Source organism: Zea mays, chromosome 6 (genome assembly GCF_902167145.1).
Source record: "Zea mays cultivar B73 chromosome 6, Zm-B73-REFERENCE-NAM-5.0, whole genome shotgun sequence".
NCBI lineage: Eukaryota > Viridiplantae > Streptophyta > Magnoliopsida > Poales > Poaceae > Zea > Zea mays.
In genome coordinates this window covers 86,943,121-86,961,645 of record NC_050101.1, presented here as the reverse complement: position 1 = coordinate 86,961,645, position 18,525 = coordinate 86,943,121, and the positions used below count along the sequence as shown (strand labels likewise).

At 41.2% G+C, this 18,525-nt stretch overlaps 1 protein-coding gene across 1 annotated transcript; it reads right to left on the bottom strand.

Moving 5' to 3' along the window:
• Window positions 1-1,338: 1,338 nt before the first annotated feature.
• On the bottom strand, window positions 1,339-15,881 carry LOC103629517 (wall-associated receptor kinase 5). The gene is made up of 4 exons (XM_020539298.2): window positions 14,897-15,881; window positions 13,811-14,287; window positions 2,964-3,074; window positions 1,339-2,890 (listed from the first exon to the last, which is right to left on the bottom strand). Exons 1-4 carry the CDS (start codon window positions 15,759-15,761, stop codon window positions 1,653-1,655), a joined length of 2,691 nt encoding a protein of 896 aa, XP_020394887.1. The 5' UTR covers window positions 15,762-15,881; the 3' UTR covers window positions 1,339-1,652.
• Window positions 15,882-18,525: the final 2,644 nt, after the last annotated feature.

Sequence of the window (18,525 nt, the reverse complement as noted above, 5' to 3'; positions counted from 1 at the left end):
GCGTTGGCGGCCTCGGGGGCGGCGTTTCGGCCTCGGGTGGCGGGCCTCGGATGGCGGCGGCGCGGTGGCGTGGCGGCTCGGCGGCCCGGCGGCGCAGGAGCTCGGCCACGGGGGTGCTCGGGCGGGCGGCGGCTCGGGCGGGCGTCTGCTCGCTGCGGGCGGCGGCGGCTCGGGGGCATGGGCGGGCGGCGGCTGGGGCGCGGGCGGGCAGCGGCTTTGGGGGCTCGGGCGGGCGCCGGCGTTGGGGCGCGGGCGGGCGCCGGCGTTGGGGCGCGGGCGGGCGGCGGCTCGGACGGGCGGCGGGGGCACGGGCGGGCGGCGGCGTAGGTGGCGCGGGCGGGCGCCGGCGTTGGGGCTCGGGCGGGCGGCGGCTCGAACGGGCGGCGGTGGCGACGGCGGCTCGTCAATTTCAGCGAGAGAGAGGAGGAAGAATGAGTCCGCGTGGGCTCGGCCGTTGCTCTAAAACCATTAATCCCCGTCGGCCTATGACGTGGCCGACGGGAATTAAATAACCCCCGTCGGTTTAGGGACAAAGCCGACGGGAATTACTAAACCCCGTCGGCCAGGGACGTGGCCGACGGGAATTAAAATAATTCCCGTCAGCTAGTTGACGACCGACGGGAGTTACTTAATTCCCGTCGGCTTTTACGCTGGCCGACGGGAATTAAGCTGGCCGACGAGAGTCAACGGAATTCCTGTTGTGGTGGAACGGGCCCAGAGTATCGGCGCGGAGGGTGAAGTCGTGGTAGCACCAGACACCCACATTAGATTCTTAATAGAATAGCGTAGATATAAGTATCTATTTAATCTAGTATAAAATGGTTAAGAAAAGAGGAATAGAAGGAAATTTAGTAGGTTTGGCCCGGGTTATAGGAAAATTGTGGATCCGCCCCTACCACTAAGGCCAACACACTAACAGAGTCCATCTGCGCGCGATGATCTGTGTTGCAGACTTGCACATCGCAGTTGTAGTTTCGTTCTTGTGACGTTCCATGCGTATGTTGCAGTATGTTCTACCGGAGCCCGGATTGCATTGCACGGGGCAGCAGGAAGGATTCGGACATGTAATTGTTTTGACATGTTATATGAAGACATGTAATTGTTTTGACATGCAGAGAAAGTGCATATGCCGAGCTACTTTGGTTCATGTTGTCTTTTTCTTTGTTGTTACTAACCAATTCCAAACTCGGTTTTTTTGACATGTACAGTGCAAAATTTGTAGTAGTACATAACACAAAAACAGAAGCATACCTAGAGACGAAACATGTGACCGAACAGAGAAGCATACAAACTCTGACAGGGAGGTTGGGAGATGACTGAACAAGAGATTCCAGACACTGAGCACGGGATGAAAGAACTAGTCCAGACGATGGTGGTGACATCCTAGCATCTACTCTACAACATATGGTCTTGTTGTTGCAGAATAGAGATGAAGAAGATGATATCTAATAGACAGTGCTCTGGGAAGATTATTCAGAATGAACTGAAGAATCTGTAATAATGTGTTTCAAGGTGCTGCTACGTTTGCTGCCATAGTCAATATACTTTTTCATGACAGAATAACAAGTAAATGACAACGCACGGAGGTGTTGTTTGGTTCACGAATTATAACGTAAATGACAACGGTAATAATTCACACTCGAGTGACAAATCTAACGTGGTAGAGTAGTAGAAGCAAACTCCTGCTCCAAACTATAATATCCCTTTGATTGTTGGGATGTTGTAGCAGCTTTATTGTCCAGCAAAGTGTCAGAATAGGAAGTGCTTGTACCCAAAAGTTCTTCCACCTCTTGCTTGCTCGCAGGAACATCACTACTTGAGTTCAACCGCTCTGCTCGCAAAAACTGTAGAGTCATTTCTACTAGCTTCATTGTAGGTCTTTCTTCGTGACGGAGTCTCAAGCACTTCTCGGCAAGGGAGGCAACCATGTTAATTTCTTCCTCTGTTGCTTCCTCGAGAACTTGAGAAGCCACTATCTCTGTAACAGGTTTCATCTTCTTTTCCCAAAGGAAATAGTTGGACAGATTTTGCTTTGTCCCAGTCTCATTTGTAAAAACCGGCTTCTTTCGAAGGAGTAGCTCCACAAGTACCACTCCAAAGCTATACACATCACTTTTCTCATTTAGTTGCCCAGTGTGGTAGTACTCAGGATCTAAGTAGCCAAAAGTGCCTTGAATATTCGTAACAACATGGGTTTGGTCAATAGGAACCAACCTTGACGCACCAAAATCTGAAACTTTTGCAGTGTAGTTTCCATCCAAAAGTATATTCGAGGACTTGACATCACGGTGGAAGATTGAGACTGAAGCTGAAGAATGGAGATAATAAAGTGCCCCTGCAGCCTCTAATGCAATCCTTAAGCAATCGTCCCAAGACAACTGGAAATCGTTGCTTGCCTCAGCGGCATGGAGAATTTCGAACAAAGAACCATTAGATACGAAATCATACACAAGAAGTGGGACCTCAGTTTCAAGACAACATCCGAAGAGTCGTACTATGTTGCGGTGGTTTATCTGAGAAAGAATGGCGACCTCATTGATAAAACTGTCGATTTCACCTTGCTCCATGATCTTGGAAATTTTTATTGCTACCACACGCTGATCCGACAAGATTCCTTTGTAAACCATTCCATGGCCTCCACGTCCAAGTATGCGTGATGTATCAAAGTCATTTGTAGCCTTCTTGAGCTCTTCCAGAGAAAAAATCTTCGTATTGTTGCGGGCATTCTCATCAGATGATATTAGTTGTTCTAGGAGAAGTCCTTGGTTTTTTCTAAAGTATTTTCTCCGTAGTTGCTTTTGAATGTCCCTTTTCCATCTACGGATGACAAGCATCCCGCCCAAGCAAGATACTAGAATGCCAAAGCCAACACAAAGCCCAATAATCACACCTACAAAGATTTTTTTGCCAATGTCATAATGCGCTTTATTAGAACATAGTTCAGAAAACTAAACATAACATACCCAAAACAAGACCCTGCTGTTTTGTTGTTTTGGTGCAGTAGTAGCTCCCTGCAACATTGTTGCATACCTCGTTCTCTTTGCAAATGTGTTGTGTTTTACATTCATCGATATCTGGAAACATAAATAACCATGAAGCATGAAATAAAAATACAAAATGGCAAACAAAATTGCTAAAATGGATATAAAAGTCTCACCATTTTCTAATGCACTAAAAATTTAAGATGAAGATAGCTTCCCTGGTGTTGTTACAAGAAGCAAAGCAATAGCACATAAGGAAAAACATATATCCTAGTGGACTATATAAATAGCGAACATACCAAGGTGAGCATCTTTATGGTGTTAAGGAAATTGTCAGTCTAGAGGAAATAATGATGACATACCAAGGTGAGCATCTTTATTGGTGTTGGGGTTGGAGAAATGCTGGTACTATTTCCATGTACCTTTTGGTGCCAGTTTTTTCAGACATTTATGCTTAATTTACATGTCAAACATATACTATTTCCTGTAGAGAGGGCCATTGCTTATACCATATGATCTAATGATTTTTTAAGGTCATGTTATTATTTATGCATATTGTAAAGGTAAAGACAAGATAAATATGTTCTTTTCTAGAGCTCTAAAAACCGTTAAGCCAATTTCAGTGATGGTTCATATCCAAGCCGAAACCAGTTAGGCCAAGGAGGGGCCATCGTTAGTTTGCATAACCCATGCTCTGCCAGATTCCATGGTCGTGGACTCTTGGTAGCTTTCAACTCAACCCTGACACATAAGTAATCTTCAATCAACAAGGATATTCACTGAGAAAGGTATCTGCCTCATGGCACATAGTACCGCTCGATGTCGAGTGAGCATCAGTTGATTGTGCCAAACCCTACTGTGTTTCATGCTAGTTTTTCTCTAGACCCCTTATATTTCACATACATCTATAAGATTGTAGAAAATTTTTTGCTCAACAACAAATAAAGGGAGCCCTCGCACTATGACACAACACCAGATCAAGAAACATTGGTATCACAACAGGACATAGGGAAAAGTTCAATGACCAGCTCTATTTCTAACGGCCGTCTTCGATGCGGTCGAACATAACCTAACATCTAATGGTCTACTTGTGGCATCAGACGTAACGTTACTTCCAACGAATCCCTAGGCCCAGCCATCGGAAGTTACATTACTTCTGATGGCTGTCGTTTTAAGCCGTCGGAAGTCATCTGAATATGCAATTGCGCCCGACGTTGTTCGTTCTCTCTCTATCTCTCTCTCTCTCTCACACACACACACATACTTGTCGTCACTGCCTTCTTCTCGCCCTTGCTGCCCCCGCATCCACGCATCCCCATGCCATCGTCGGTCTAGCGACCTCGTCGGCGCACCAGATCGTCGGTCTAGCGCCTTCGTCCGGTGCCCCGCTCCCTCTCGTTGTCCCGCGCCCATGCTCGGTGCCATGCTCCCTCCTGGCCCATCGTCCCGCGCCCTCGCTAGTGGCGCGCACGATCCGACACATGCGCCCTCTCTACTCCCTCAACTGCGCCCTAGCCAACATTCTCCCTTCCGACCCCGCACACCACGTAGGTGGTTGTGCCCTCGTCCACGTCGTCGACCCCTCTCTGTCGTCGCGAGCTCGCCATTGCCGTCACCAATCATCCAAGTTAACATTTTGCATCTAGTATGGTGGAGCATCATCGATGAATGTATGAAGGTTGGAAGAAGAGGGGATCTATCAAATGGGTGGGTTGCCAATACCCAAGACGACACTTTTCTCGGCCGTGCTTTTGCCTGGTCGGAGACTAGAATCGATGTTAGGTGTCCTTGTAGCAAGTGTCAGAATATTTCATTCCTTGACAGACAGACTATGTCAATAGATCTTTATAATAATGGCTATATGTCTGGCTATGCTATGTGGGTGAACCACAGTGAGGACCCACCTCCTCGTATTGTATTAGAAGCTCAGTCAGATAAAGATGGAAACTATGCTAGGCTAGAAGGGTTGGTCCATTTTGTCCCTGGCGGAGTGGATAGGCTCTATGTATCTAAGGGTAGTTTAGGAAGTAGTACTGACCCTTATAAATAGATGGGTGGGCTGATTGTTTCAACCATTTTTTTGGCTCACACATTAGTCTCTTGTTTAGAAAACCCTAGCTTTCATTCTCTAGTTTAGCCCGAGATCCACAGATGCTTTGAACTCTTCATCTGTGCTTTTGTATTCTTCATCGATTATTCAATGGAAGGTGGCCAAATCCATCTATAGGTTTTTCTAATCGCATGCTCAGTTTTGTATGTGCTGAAGTTTTTTATTTGATTTTGTCTCCACGTCGTTTCCTCTCTTCTTCTTTGGATTTTGGAAGAATCCTTGATTTCTTGAGTTGGGGATAGTTTTAGGGTTTCTCTATGGGTTTGATTCAGTCCTTGGACCACTAAGATCCTCTGGTTTGCACCGTTTTTTGTTGTGCATTGATCTGAACTCATTTTGATAAAAAGGCAAAACCCCAACAAAACCCGAAGTTTGTTCGTATTTTCTGATTTGCGATTGATTTACTAATCCGTTTGAGTTCAAAATTTGTGGAAACCTCGAAATACCATTTTTCAAGGTATGTATAAAATTTCAGCTCAATCAGAGTCCATTTCGTTCAGTTTTGCATTCAAAAACTAAATTATGAGCTGCTGAAAGCAGCACCGGATAACGACACGGTTTTGGGCCGATTCGGATTTCCGGTGTTCGATTTGTGATCTATTTGTTTTGTTGGTCTCGTGTGAGTCCTAGGAACATTTTGAAATCACGAGATCACTAGTTGGCTGATATTATTTTGGTTTGAGCGACTTCTTCATATCAATTGGAGTTAAGAGCCCACTTTCCAGTTCTTATCATCAAATTTTGATTGGCTCCCATTCACCCCCTCTGGTCGCCTCACCCGTCCTTCAAAGGGATGAGATGAAGGGTGCATCACTGAAGAATTTAAATACCAAGGATAGCATCGTTCATAGGCCTATACTTTGCAAAGGAACACAACGTCAACGCACTTACATTGTGGTATCATGTCAACGAAGATCCCATGTAGTGGTCTTGAAATTTTTCAATGGAGGGGCAAAACTGTAGGACCCATCATAACAAACTATTTCATCAATGATGAATGGAAGACTTCTTTGCTCTACATGTATAACAACATGGAAGAGATGAATCGGTTCCTCATATAAGTGCAAACTAAATTTGTAGTAACTCGCTAGCCTTTTTCATGTCTTAATAAGTTTATTTCCTTGTACTAACAGTGAGTTTGATTCTCAAAATTGGATGTGTGGTCGTGAACCAACATCGAATCAACATGATCAGATGCGTAAAGAGGGAAAAGATGGAAGGCCTAATTTTCTATGTTGGTTTCGAGATTATGTAGATAGGAATCACAATATACACCCAGACCTTCAACAATTGTCCCTAGGAGCAGTAACTATCATAAGTTATGGTCAATATGATGTTAATGGTTTTTGTTCTGGTCTACAAGGTTCGAAGATGCTCATCCTCTTGTAGCCACAATAAATTCTGGAGTTGTAACTAGAGTTATCGATGATGAAGGGAAGGTGACTAATTATTATGGATTCGACGGTGCCCAGAAAGAGATTAGTAATCATGGCACAGTAGGAGAGCACGGAGACACGATTGAGGCAGATTCAACTCATCAAAATATATATTATAGCAAAATATCGATGAGAATTAGAAATACCCCTTCACAAAAGTTGTAGTGATCTACCTCCATGATCCTATGGTACTTCCTACATTCTCCTACGCTTCACCAATGGCTGCTTATCCTCGTCATTGCAGCTATCTTCGTCGCTATCGTCATCGTCAACATCGTCTTCACCTAGGTAGTTGTCCCAGTCAAGATCGTCAATGAAATCTAAGTCGAGACACTTCTCAGACTCCTCACTGCTACTGCTCTACCACCAGTTCACCTACTCTTTAGAGAAGATGACCTCCTCTTCATAGTCCTCGTAGGTGTCATCTTAGTTCGAGTTGTCATCGATTCTAGAGTAATGATGGGAGTTAGGAGGAGGGGGTAGATCATCGATCGGCGTGTCCTCATTGTACTCATCAACCTATATCCATGCATAGTTAGATAGGTTGGGGTTGATTTCCTGGAACTAGTCCTAGGAGCCCACGACCATGAGGAGGCGGGGAGATGAAGGGGGAGTTAGGTGAACAAAGCGTGAAGAAGAGGAATCAAAGGAGAGATAAAGGGAGGAAGAGAAGAATAAGCTCCTAAGAGAGGACGAAGAAGAGGAGGCCATGATATATGATGGATTTGCTCCACCTAGAAAGGATTCTATGTGTACTAATATTACTTCGAGAAGCCAAACAATTCAAAGTAGAAGTGCAAGGGTCCGAGCCCTGAGTAGAGTTTGCGTAATGTTGAGTCGGCTGCCACAAAAGTACCCTTGATTGCTGACACGAGGTGCAAATTTTCCACAAGGAAAAGATTTAGTTTCAATATAAAAACTTTCTACCAAAACTAGGGGCATGTGTTGCTACCAAATCCAATCCAGATTGGTGCAACCTTTTCTAATCAGTGGGCTCAACAGTAGAGGTATTTAGCCTAGGCAAGAGGATAGGCCCAATAAGCCATGTATCTTAGATAGGCATTAGGTTAGTTCAAAATTTGGTTAGGAAGTGCCTATAACTTCAAATCCATGGACTATAAAATGTAACAGTTTATTAGCATAATAATCAAAAGGCATTCGTTTATCCAAGAAATCTGTGCTTCTCATCTCATCGACGCATTGCCACACCTTTCACAAGGGTTTCCCCAAGGGAAGCACCATCCTGCCCTGACTTGATGTCGAGCAGGTCGTGTTAGGGCGATACGATGTTGTCACCTTACCCCGGTAAATCTTGTACTAAGCGTTGTTGTTGGCAAGATCTACTAGTTATCTTTTGTAGTTTCAATCTATTTCTACCATTAAGCTTCATGTTGTTAGATTGTTTTTTTACACCATTAGATGCATATTTCTTGATCGGATGCTACTCCATGACATGCAAGCTGCAACATTTGCATGTGGCAACTCAAGAGACCAATAAACAACTAGCACCCTAGCTACCTTACATGTTTAGTGGCATTGTTTATTCTAGATGGACTTCTTTGGAGGTTCTGGTTTATGTTCATGTGCATAATCATTGGCTTAGGGTCATCAGCATAATACAAGTTGTAGTTTAGATCTAGGATGTTCCTATAGATGGTTTATCGTTTATGTGGCCCTAGATTTGGTTGACAACACGGGTAATTAATGTCTGATCTATTGTAGTGCATTTGTATAGAGATTCCCTGAAAGTAGCACACCCTCTCTAGATATAGGTCAAGCCAGGTGGCATGCCTAGAGCCCCCACAACCGAAGTCATAATTAGGAGGACAATCGCAGCAACAACACACCTCCTTACTCGTAGTGTATTGTCTACTAGGACAATCTACCATAGGTTTCCTGTGATGATAGGTACTCATGGTGGTTATGGAGGAAGCCATGGAGGTCATGCAGGGGATCATGGTATAGGCTATGGTGTCCCTTGGGCCAATTGGACTACCATAGAGGAGCTTGGGATCCATCTCTCGCTTTGACTGGGGAACAATTGTAGCAACAATAGCAATGGTAGGAGGGCAAGGTATGTGAGACATCAAACACCACCTCAACTAGCCCTAGTTATACCACCATTCACTTTGGTAACTTCATCAACTATGCCCGCTTAGACAAAGGTACTCAAGCATAGGCACTTGCATCCACATATACACATGATATGGATGGGTCATAGATCGAGGAGCATCTAAGGGATACCTAATTTGTTTAAGACATACAATCCATATACCCACTTTGAAACTAAATAGTTGATGGTACGTCCCAAACAATCTAATGAGTATGGTCAATAGAGTGTACACCATCCCTTTGCCTATCATCTATTTTGTCTGTTACATCCTTCCTAGTCAATCTCCTCTCTGTTAGCTCTGTTGTTGATCTTTCGAATGCATCATTACATTGGATGAAAACTTTTGTATACTTTATGAGAAAGAGTATGTAGAGGGTGATTGGGATTAGAGTCGGGCATAAGGGAATCTGGTGCATCAACCATGAAGATTCAGCATCGGCAGCAACTAGTTAAGGGCATGAGAGGAAGATCTTGCTACCCCATCATTGGTTAGGTCATGTGCCTTTTGAAAGTTTGAATAGATTTAATCCTAATTTTGTGAAGAAGGGGACATCTTTCAGTGGGTTCAAAGCTTTTGTCATGTTTATTATTGCAACACCCATGTGACATGTATTTAGATGTTCAAGGGCAACAGTGAAGTCCTTTGTTGCTCTAAGATTTTCATAACTTGGTTACATATCAATTTAAAGGAAAGGTTCAAATTATTCATAATAACAATGGGAAGGAGTAAGTAAACAATGATTTTCTAAAATATATTTTAGATCATGGATGATACATCAAACCACTTGTTCTTGTACTCCACCATATAATTGTATAGCTGAGAGAAAGAATAACCACGTATTAGAGGTGGCGATCGAGGTCATTGATGTTTCAAATGAATGTGCCTAAATACCTTTGGAGGGAGGTTATGATGATATCAGCATATCTCATCAATTGCATACCATCCAAGACAGTGCATGAAGTCACCTATTGAGCTTCTATTGGGACTGTGAGAATTTAAGGTGCCTCCTAGGGTGTTTGGTTGTGTCTACTTTATCATAGACATTAGTTGTTCAATGAGAAAATTGGATCCTCAAGCAGGGAATTATGTTTTTGTTGTCTATTCTTCTACATAAAAGGTATACAAGTGTTGGGACTCTATTGGAAAAAGATTATTCGTGAGTATGGATGTGACTTTTGATAAGCTTCAACCATACTACATAAAATAGTGTGATCTAGATGCATTCTTGGATTTCTCTTTAGCCACTAAGATGAAGAGAATGAAGAGGTGATTATTGGGATCATCCCATGTCCTATGCACGGAATGGAGGAAAACATAAATGAGGAAACTAGTGCTAGAAAGCTAATAGTATATCAAAGAAGTGGTTTAGAATCTAGGGGAAGCATGTTAGGCAATTGTAGTCACAACATTCTGACTCACTAGTCCCAAACCCCTCCCTAGACCTGTCTTGATCGAGCTCCTCAAATCAACCTAAGTTAAGTGGTAATGCTTCCCCTACCCTTGAACCTATAGGATTGCCTCTTGCACAATGTAGAAATACTAGTCAATTCTAGAAACATCCTCTCTCCTATGGCTTTGAGAATCTAGTATAGATCATGAAATTGCTATTTTTCTCCCAAATTCCCATATTTCACCTACATCTAGAGAATATGTTGCATCATTATAGACTATGTATTCCAAAGGATTGCAAGTGTGCAAAACAGGATCCAAGATAGAATGTTTACTACCACAAAACTGGCCTTCACTATGGTTGTCCATAAACTAGTAGTGATAGTATCTACCGACCCTTCACTGTTGTTTTGTGTCTAAAACTAGCAATGATAGGACAATTGATAATGATATTAAGGTCATTACTAGCCAGTTTCTACTATTTTTAGTAAGAGTCATGAACTGATCAATGCCTCGAATTGAAGGTGGTAGTTCAGGACATGACCCGATAGTAGACTACATGAAAACATCATAGCTTTATATCAAAGATACATTGCTCAAACTTTATATCAAAAATTATAGTACTTGATGAGATCTACAAGTCTAAAGTTGGCAACTTCTTAGTTGATGTTCTTTTGATGTCGATATATTTAATTCATAAGGTTTTAGAGTTAATACTAAAAGAATTCATATGCTTTATAGTCATAGTTGAATGTGTAGTGCTAGAGAATGATCTTGGATGGAGAAACTACCAAATGAAAAGTTATAGATCCAAAAACATCCTGTAACTTTGTAGTTCACGACTTATTTATTTGAAGTTATTTTGATACCAAAATATTTGATTCAAAAAATTTATAGTTAATACCAAAGGAATCCATATGCTTCATAGTCACAAGTGAGTGTGTAACATAGTGGTAGTAGTAGAGAAAAGGTACGCATAGAAAATAACCAAAACAAAAGTTATTGATCTCGAAGAGTTATGCAACATTGTAGTTCACAACCTTTTCATTTAAAAATCGTCATTCCAACACGCTTGCATTTGAATGGCACATATTTGAAATTTGATTTTTTTAAAATGACCTTAGAAGAACAACTGACCAAAACAAAAGTTGTATATATAGAAAAGTTGTACAACTTTGTAGTTGAAAACTTTTATTTGAAATAATCTATCAAAGGAAAATTAAGTTTGAATTTCCTCAAATTTGAAATTTAAAATCTTGAAATGACCTTGAATAGAGAAATGACCAAAATAAAAATTCTAGATCTCAAAAAGTTATAAAATTTTATAGTTGACAATTTTTTAACTTAAATTTATTAAGTATCCTAAATATTCACTTCTAAAACAAGACAGAAATAAAATGTCTAGGACAAATATCACATATATGTGGTGGTTAAGGAAAGAATGCGCCAAGTGAGGTCTTAAACTTGAGCCAAGTGGGATGCAATACACATGTTTTTTGAGCGAAAAAACGTGTGAGTTGTGACCAACCAACATGCACCTAGTTGTGGGACCTTCCCGTGATTGAATATATTTTGTTTTCTATTTTTTGTTTTTTATAACACTATATCACTAGGGCTAGAAAAAAAGCTCGAGGCTCGCGAGCCGGCTCGGGCTCGATCAGGCTCGGCTCGGCTCGGTGAGGCTCGCGAGCCTAAACGAGCCCGAGCCGAGCCTAATTCCACGGCTCGCTACACTAACGAGCCAAGCCGAGCCGGCTCGGTGAGGCTCGCGAGCCGGCTCAAGGCTCGGTCCAAACTACTGCAGCTATCACTTGTCAGTTGTCAGTTTGTTTATTAGTGTCCAGTCATCTAGATCTAGTGAACAATGTGTTGTTTTGGTCACAACTCACAAGGAACTAGAGTGTAGGGACATAATTTTTTATTATATGGAACATATTGTGCTTCAAATTTGAAATAACGACTGTAATTACTGTTGTTGAGTACTTGAGTGTACAGGCTTGCGAGCCGAGCCGAGCCTCATTACCGAGCTCGCGAAGTGACCGAGTCGAGCCTGGCTCGGCTCGGCTCGTTTCCAGCCCTATATATCACTATTAGTTCTAGAATCAGCAATAGCGAGCCCCTCTTATCAGTACCACTTTTGTGATGTAGTTTCTGAAACCGACAATGATGAGGTTTTCTAACTGTAGTGAAGGTGAATTCTAAGTAATAAATGAAATGAAAATATATGCATGCTATCCAAAAAAACTAGACGTGCGAATTGGTTTAATCTCCAGTAGAAAAGGAAGTTATGGGCTATAAGTGGGCCTTCACTGTAAAACAGACTCTAGAAGAAAAGTGGATAGGTACAAAGCAAGACTGGTAGCAAAAGAGTGGAATCAAACATATAAGATTGACTATGATAAAACCTTTGCTCCTGTAGAAAAAATAGCATTGTTAGAACCTTAATATTTTGTGTAGCAAATTTTGGTTGGCCCCTTCATTACTTAGATGTGAAAAATACATTCCTTCATGGTGACCTAAAGAGGATGTTTATATAGAACTTCTATCGAAATTCATACTCTTGTAAGGTGTGTAGAGTTAAGAAGTCACTATACAGTTTGAAGCAATCACCTCGTGCTTGGTTTGATAGGTTCGAATGGCGGTTTATGATATAGGTAACACCTAATGCAATGGTGATCAAATTCTTTTACAAACATAAGGGTTCATTTATCACTATTATGGTTGTTTATATTGATTATATAGTGATTACTAGGGATGATATGAAAGAAATCAAACATTTACAGAAAATCTAAGGAGAGCCTTGAAGTAAAAGATCTTGGAGCTCTTTGATAGTTCCTTGGAGTTGAGATTCCATGGTCATCAAAAGAGATTGTTTTATCTCAAAGGATATATGTCCTCGATCTATTGGTAGAAACAAGAATGCTTAGGAGTCATCCATGTAGTTCCCTTGTTGATAAAAATCACAAAACTTGTGTCTAGTAAGGTGAAATAGTCAATATAGAAACATATCAAAGATTGGCTGAGCGACTGATATTCCTATATCATTCCATGTTTGATATCTCCTATGTTATGAGTGTGGTGAGAAAGTATATCCATGATCCAAGAACAGAACATATGGAGATGTATATAGAATCCTGAGGTACTTGAAGGAAACCCTTATGAAAGGTTTACGGTTCATAAAGAATATTGTGATGCAAATTTGGTAAGTAGCAGTGATGATAGAAGGTCTAGATTTGAATATTGTGTATTTGTAGGAGGGAATCTCGTACCATGGAAAAACAAGAAGCATGTGATGGTGGCTCAATCTACTTCAGAAGCTGAGTATAGGACAATGATATTGATCTTGAGTGAGTTGATGTGGTTAAAAGGCTTGCTAAATGAGCTGCAGGTGCTGAGGAATGAGACTCTGACCGTTCATAATGACAATATTATAGCTATGAAAATTGTAACAAGTCCTATTCGACTTGGTCACACAAAGTATAGTGAGGTTGATAGGTTCTTCATTAAGGAGAAGCTAGATAGTGGAAGTGTGAGGCTATTCCATCAAGTCTCATAGCCAACTAGCTGATTATCTCATAAAAGGTCTAAGTCCTAAAGAAAATGTGTCAATTTGTAACAAGATAAATATTAAAAATATTTTTTTGACCCATCTTGAGAAGATGTTAGCGTAAATACATGGTGATGAAATAAAGTGGATACGCATGTGACGGAATAGATCCAGCAGATACACTAAAATTAAATGGAAATTGGATAGGGGTGAGAAACACAGTTAAGTTGTACCTTCACAACCATCACTGATGCTATATGGATTTCCTTGGAAACCATCTAAGCATTTGCATCTGTATCCAATATAACCATCCTTTGAATTGACTCCTAAACATTTGCTGTTTGAACAACATGCATATTGTGATTTATTTTTCAGGGCCTCGTCGCATGTAAGATTGGCAGCTGCCCAGTGCATTGAGACCACTGATTCCCCAAGACCCATAAAGAGATCGGGTTCACCTGATACATATATCCCAAGCTGACCATCTTCGAATTGTGAGGTAAACCTGATGCCCACGAGACTCCCTGTAACATTTATAAACGCCACAACACGGTCGTCATCGAATTGGAGCATAGACGCTGTCGCATTTGTGCAGTTGAGTTTAAATAGCTTCCTTGCAGAGCAGCCTTCCTCTAAACCAAAGGGATATGGAACACTGATATTACCACAGGACCTCGAGCAGTTCTCCTTCAGTTGATTTGGACTATATCCTGCATTCATTGAACAATTCATGAGCTAGCTTCCGTAGTAATCATGTAACTGTAACATGACCATCAAACAATCAGCCAGATGTCTTTAATTATTAATACCTCAAATTTTCAGTTGCAACAAGTTAACGACATAACTTGATAATCAATCTATTTTACGGTGGCAATAGATGTTGGAGTAACTATATGGAATCCAACTACTCAAAACTAGAGTAAATTAGAGGAGCGTGCACATGCATTCAACAATAACTTTTAGCTGTGCATATATGATTAAAATTTAATCTAAATCACTAATTTGCAGATTTTCGCGGCTGCATGTGCACATCCACTTCTTGTACCTAGCTTCACCCCTGCTCGGAGGTTGTAAAAGTTTGCTAGCTGACTCGAAGCTGGTGAAAATAATTAATGATAAATACTATAAATTTGTGCTTCAGAAACCCGATTCATAAGGGCATGTTCATTTTGCTCTCAATCTATGTGGATTAGGTGAGATTGGATGGATTTCAATCTCAAACAAGTCAAAATCTATCATAATTTTTTATAATCTTATCCAATCCACATGAGATAAAAATAACCGAACAAGCCCTTAGTTGGATAGAATGGAATAATCACCTTCGTCACGCTTGCAGCCATCAACTACAAAGGGATTGCCTACGTAACCGCTGTTACAAGCACATCTATAACCAACATCAAACACTTCATCGTCAAAGCATTGGCTGTGGTTGCTGACACATGCGTAGTTTATATTCTTTTCCTTCGCTCTGGCGCATGTCGGTTGATCATCTATATCCCAGTATATTTGGGCCCAGTTGCTGGTAATGTTAATTGTATCCCACAGGGCGCTTCCATTAGAGAGAGCATCATGATCACCTCTAGCGCCATTATCGTGGCGCACAAATTTGAGCTGGAAATCACGAACACTAATTCCAAGGTAAACAATGCAGCAGCCAGTTCCATTGCAGTCATGTCTGGCCACCGTCTCGGTGGTGATGCTTTGGGGGCAGCGATTTGTACATGGCCATAAGGAACCATTCGTGCCCGGTTCTTGAATATATATATCGAAGTCACACCCAGTTACGTTGAATGAGCCGTCAAACATAGTGAAAGAACTGAGATTCCACGAGAAGTTGTAACTAGGAATACCAGGTGCCATAAAGATGGTGTGGGAAATGGCTACATCAATAAGCCTTGACAGACCCACCGTGCCACCGGAATCGGGCAAGACCTCGGTGATGCCGTCATGCAGAAAGATCTTGGGCGGCTGGTTGCCGCCGCCGCCGCCGCCGTCGTCGCAGGTGAGGCTGAAATCGGGCTGCCGGAAGCAGCCGGATCCGATGCCGAAAGGATATTGGATACTGACGTTGCCACATCTCTCCGTGCAGTTCGGATGCGTTGAACTTGGATTAGAGTAGAGAGCCACAGCCATCTGCAGTAATCCAAAGATGATCACAGGGAGAGTCACACAGTGGCGGCTCATCTCGGACGGCAAAACTGCTTCTTTTCTGTTCGAGGTTGTCTATTGTGTGCAAGTAAAGGGGGCTGGCTGAGTGGCTGTTCTCCTCTACTACTACCTACTACTAGTCCCTCTAGCTAGTGAATATATTCTCGAGATTTTTTTTAACAAGAAAGCCGCCCCTTTCCTTTCCATATTAAATATTCACCACATATTCTCGAGATTTTTTTTAAGGTACCGACGTAACATCTGTGGTTAAGGACCACGGAAGTTAATTAGTCAAGCGCTAGGAAACAACCTAACGCATACTGTCGTGTGGCTTTCACGTTTACTCCTGTTCCCACATGGTTGGATAATTCTCCCCCCGTTCTCACTATTCTTTGAAAACCAAATCATCTTAGACTAGATTGAAATTATAAAAAAATTGTTAAAAAAATTATGACATCAAATATATATACTATAAAAATATAATTAATAACATATCTAATAACCTTATTTATTATTATAAATATTATTATTTTATTATACAAAGATTTGGTCAAGGTTGGTATGTTTTGATTGTATAAAAAAGTTACAGCAATGTATAATTCGGATGGAGAAAGCAGTAGTAAAGACTTTAGTGGGTCAATGGTCAACTGTGGACAACTGGATTACCTCAGCTGTGACGTCATTTTGATCCTTTTCTGCCAACAAAGTATAGATGGCCAAACGGGCCACCTGGCCCGGCACGACACTAAGCACTATTAGGCACGGCATTATTAGGCACGACACTATTAGGCACTACTAGTAATCGTGCTGTGCCGTGCCGGCACTAGTGCGTAACGAGCGGCCCAGACACTACACTATAGTGCCTAACCGTGCTGTGCCGGCACTATACAGCACTAATATCTAATAGTGCCCGTGCGAGCCCAGACACTATTTCATTTTAAAAGCGAAGATCTTTAATATTATATATATAATTTTAAAACTTGAATATTTATATCATTATAAAGTGAATTCATTATGTGTAAATCATAACAAATAACAATATACAACCACATGCACATATCACAATTACATTTATAAACCACATGTTGGTCTAAGTCGTGCCTAACCGTGCCGGCTAGTTAATCGTGTCGAGCTCGTGCCAACTCATCGTGCTGGGGTGACGGCCCAAGCACGACACTAGACTCTTGTCGTGCCGGCGCTGGCACTATATGAATCGTGCCCGTGCCATGCCGAAGCACTATGGGCCATGCTGTGCTTAGTGCCGACAGCACGGCTCGTTTGGCCATCTATACAACAAAGACATTTGTTAATTGTTAGTCTATGTCGGGAATTTTTATGACATCTAAAATTTACTCCCTCCGTTCCAAATTAAAATTCATTTTAGATAATTAATAGATTTATATAATATTGATGTATGTGTTTTATATATGTGTCTAGGTTTATTAGCACACATCACTACCGGAATCGCGTTCTTCGCCGAGTGTCTAAGACACTCGGCAAAGGCTATTTTACACTCGGCAAAGGCTTTGCCGAGTGTAACGCTCGGCAAAGAACACTCGGCAAAGATTTCATCGGCAAAGGTTCTTTGCCGAGTGCTTTTTTTCGGACACTCGGCAAAGACTTTGCCGAGTGTCAAAAAGCACTGGGCAAAGAAAAACACTCGGCAAATTAAGAATCGAAAAAATTAAAAAAAAGCAGCAAAAACATTTTTTAAATTCTAGGAACAACTCGGAACAACTCTCCAACCCTATATGAATCGTGCCCGTGCCGTGCCGAAGCACTATGGGCCATGCTGTGCTTAGTGCCGACCCATTTAGCACGGCTCGTTTGACCATCTATACAACAAAGACATTTGTTAATTGTTAGTCTATGTCGGGAATTTTTATGACATCTAAAATTTACTCCCTCTGTTCCAAATTAAAATTCATTTTAGATAATTAATAGATTTATATAATATTGATGTATGTGTTTTATATATGTGTCTAGGTTTATTAGCACACATCACTACCGGAATCGCGTTCTTCGCCGAGTGTCTAAGACACTCGGCAAAGGCTATTTTACACTCGGCAAAGGCTTTGCCGATTGTAACACTCGGCAAAAAACACTCGGCAAAGATTTCATCGGCAAAGGGTTCTTTGCCGAGTGCTTTTTTTCGGACACTCGGCAAAGACTTTGCCGAGTGTCAAAAAGCACTGGGCAAAGAAAAACACTCGGCAAATTAAGAATCGAAAAAATTAAAAAAAAGCAGCAAAAACATTTTTTAAATTCTAGGAACAACTCTCCAACCCTACCCTATTACCACCTATTACCTTACCCGTTGCCCTATCATTTTTCACTATTATTTTGAATCAAACTTATATGTTTTGTAAATGGTGAGATTCGAACTCGCAACCTCTCTCTCGCGCATACCCTCCTATACCACTACACTACTACACCAATTATGTTTATATTACGTTTCCATTCCCCATATACTATAACAAATTGAGAGTAATTTGATTATTTAAGGCACTAAATGAGTTCATTTGAAAATGTGACCAACTATAAAGTTGCATAACTTTTTGAGATCTAAAAGTTTTATTTTAATAGTTTCTACATCCGAGACCGTTTATAAAATTTAAATTTTAAATTTAAAAACTTCACACGAAATTTTCAATGACAAGATGATTTCAAATCAAAAAATTGTCAACTACAAAGTTTCATTACATTTCAAGACCTATAACTTTTATTTTGGTGGTTTTTCCATCTGAGACAGTTTGAAAAATTCAAATTTCAAAATTCAAATTTCAAAATTCAAACATAG

Coding starts and splice junctions, on each gene's coding strand:
- LOC103629517 (XM_020539298.2), bottom strand. CDS start 15,761: ATGAGCCGCCACTGTGTGACTCTCCCTGTGATCATCTTTGGATTACTG. Junction 14,288..14,896: donor TGGCTGCAAGCGTGACGAAG/GTGATTATTCCA, acceptor CAATGAATGCAG/GATATAGTCCAAATCAACTG. Junction 3,075..13,810: donor CATCAGTGATGGTTGTGAAG/GTACAACTTAAC, acceptor TTATGTTTCCAG/ATATCGATGAATGTAAAACA.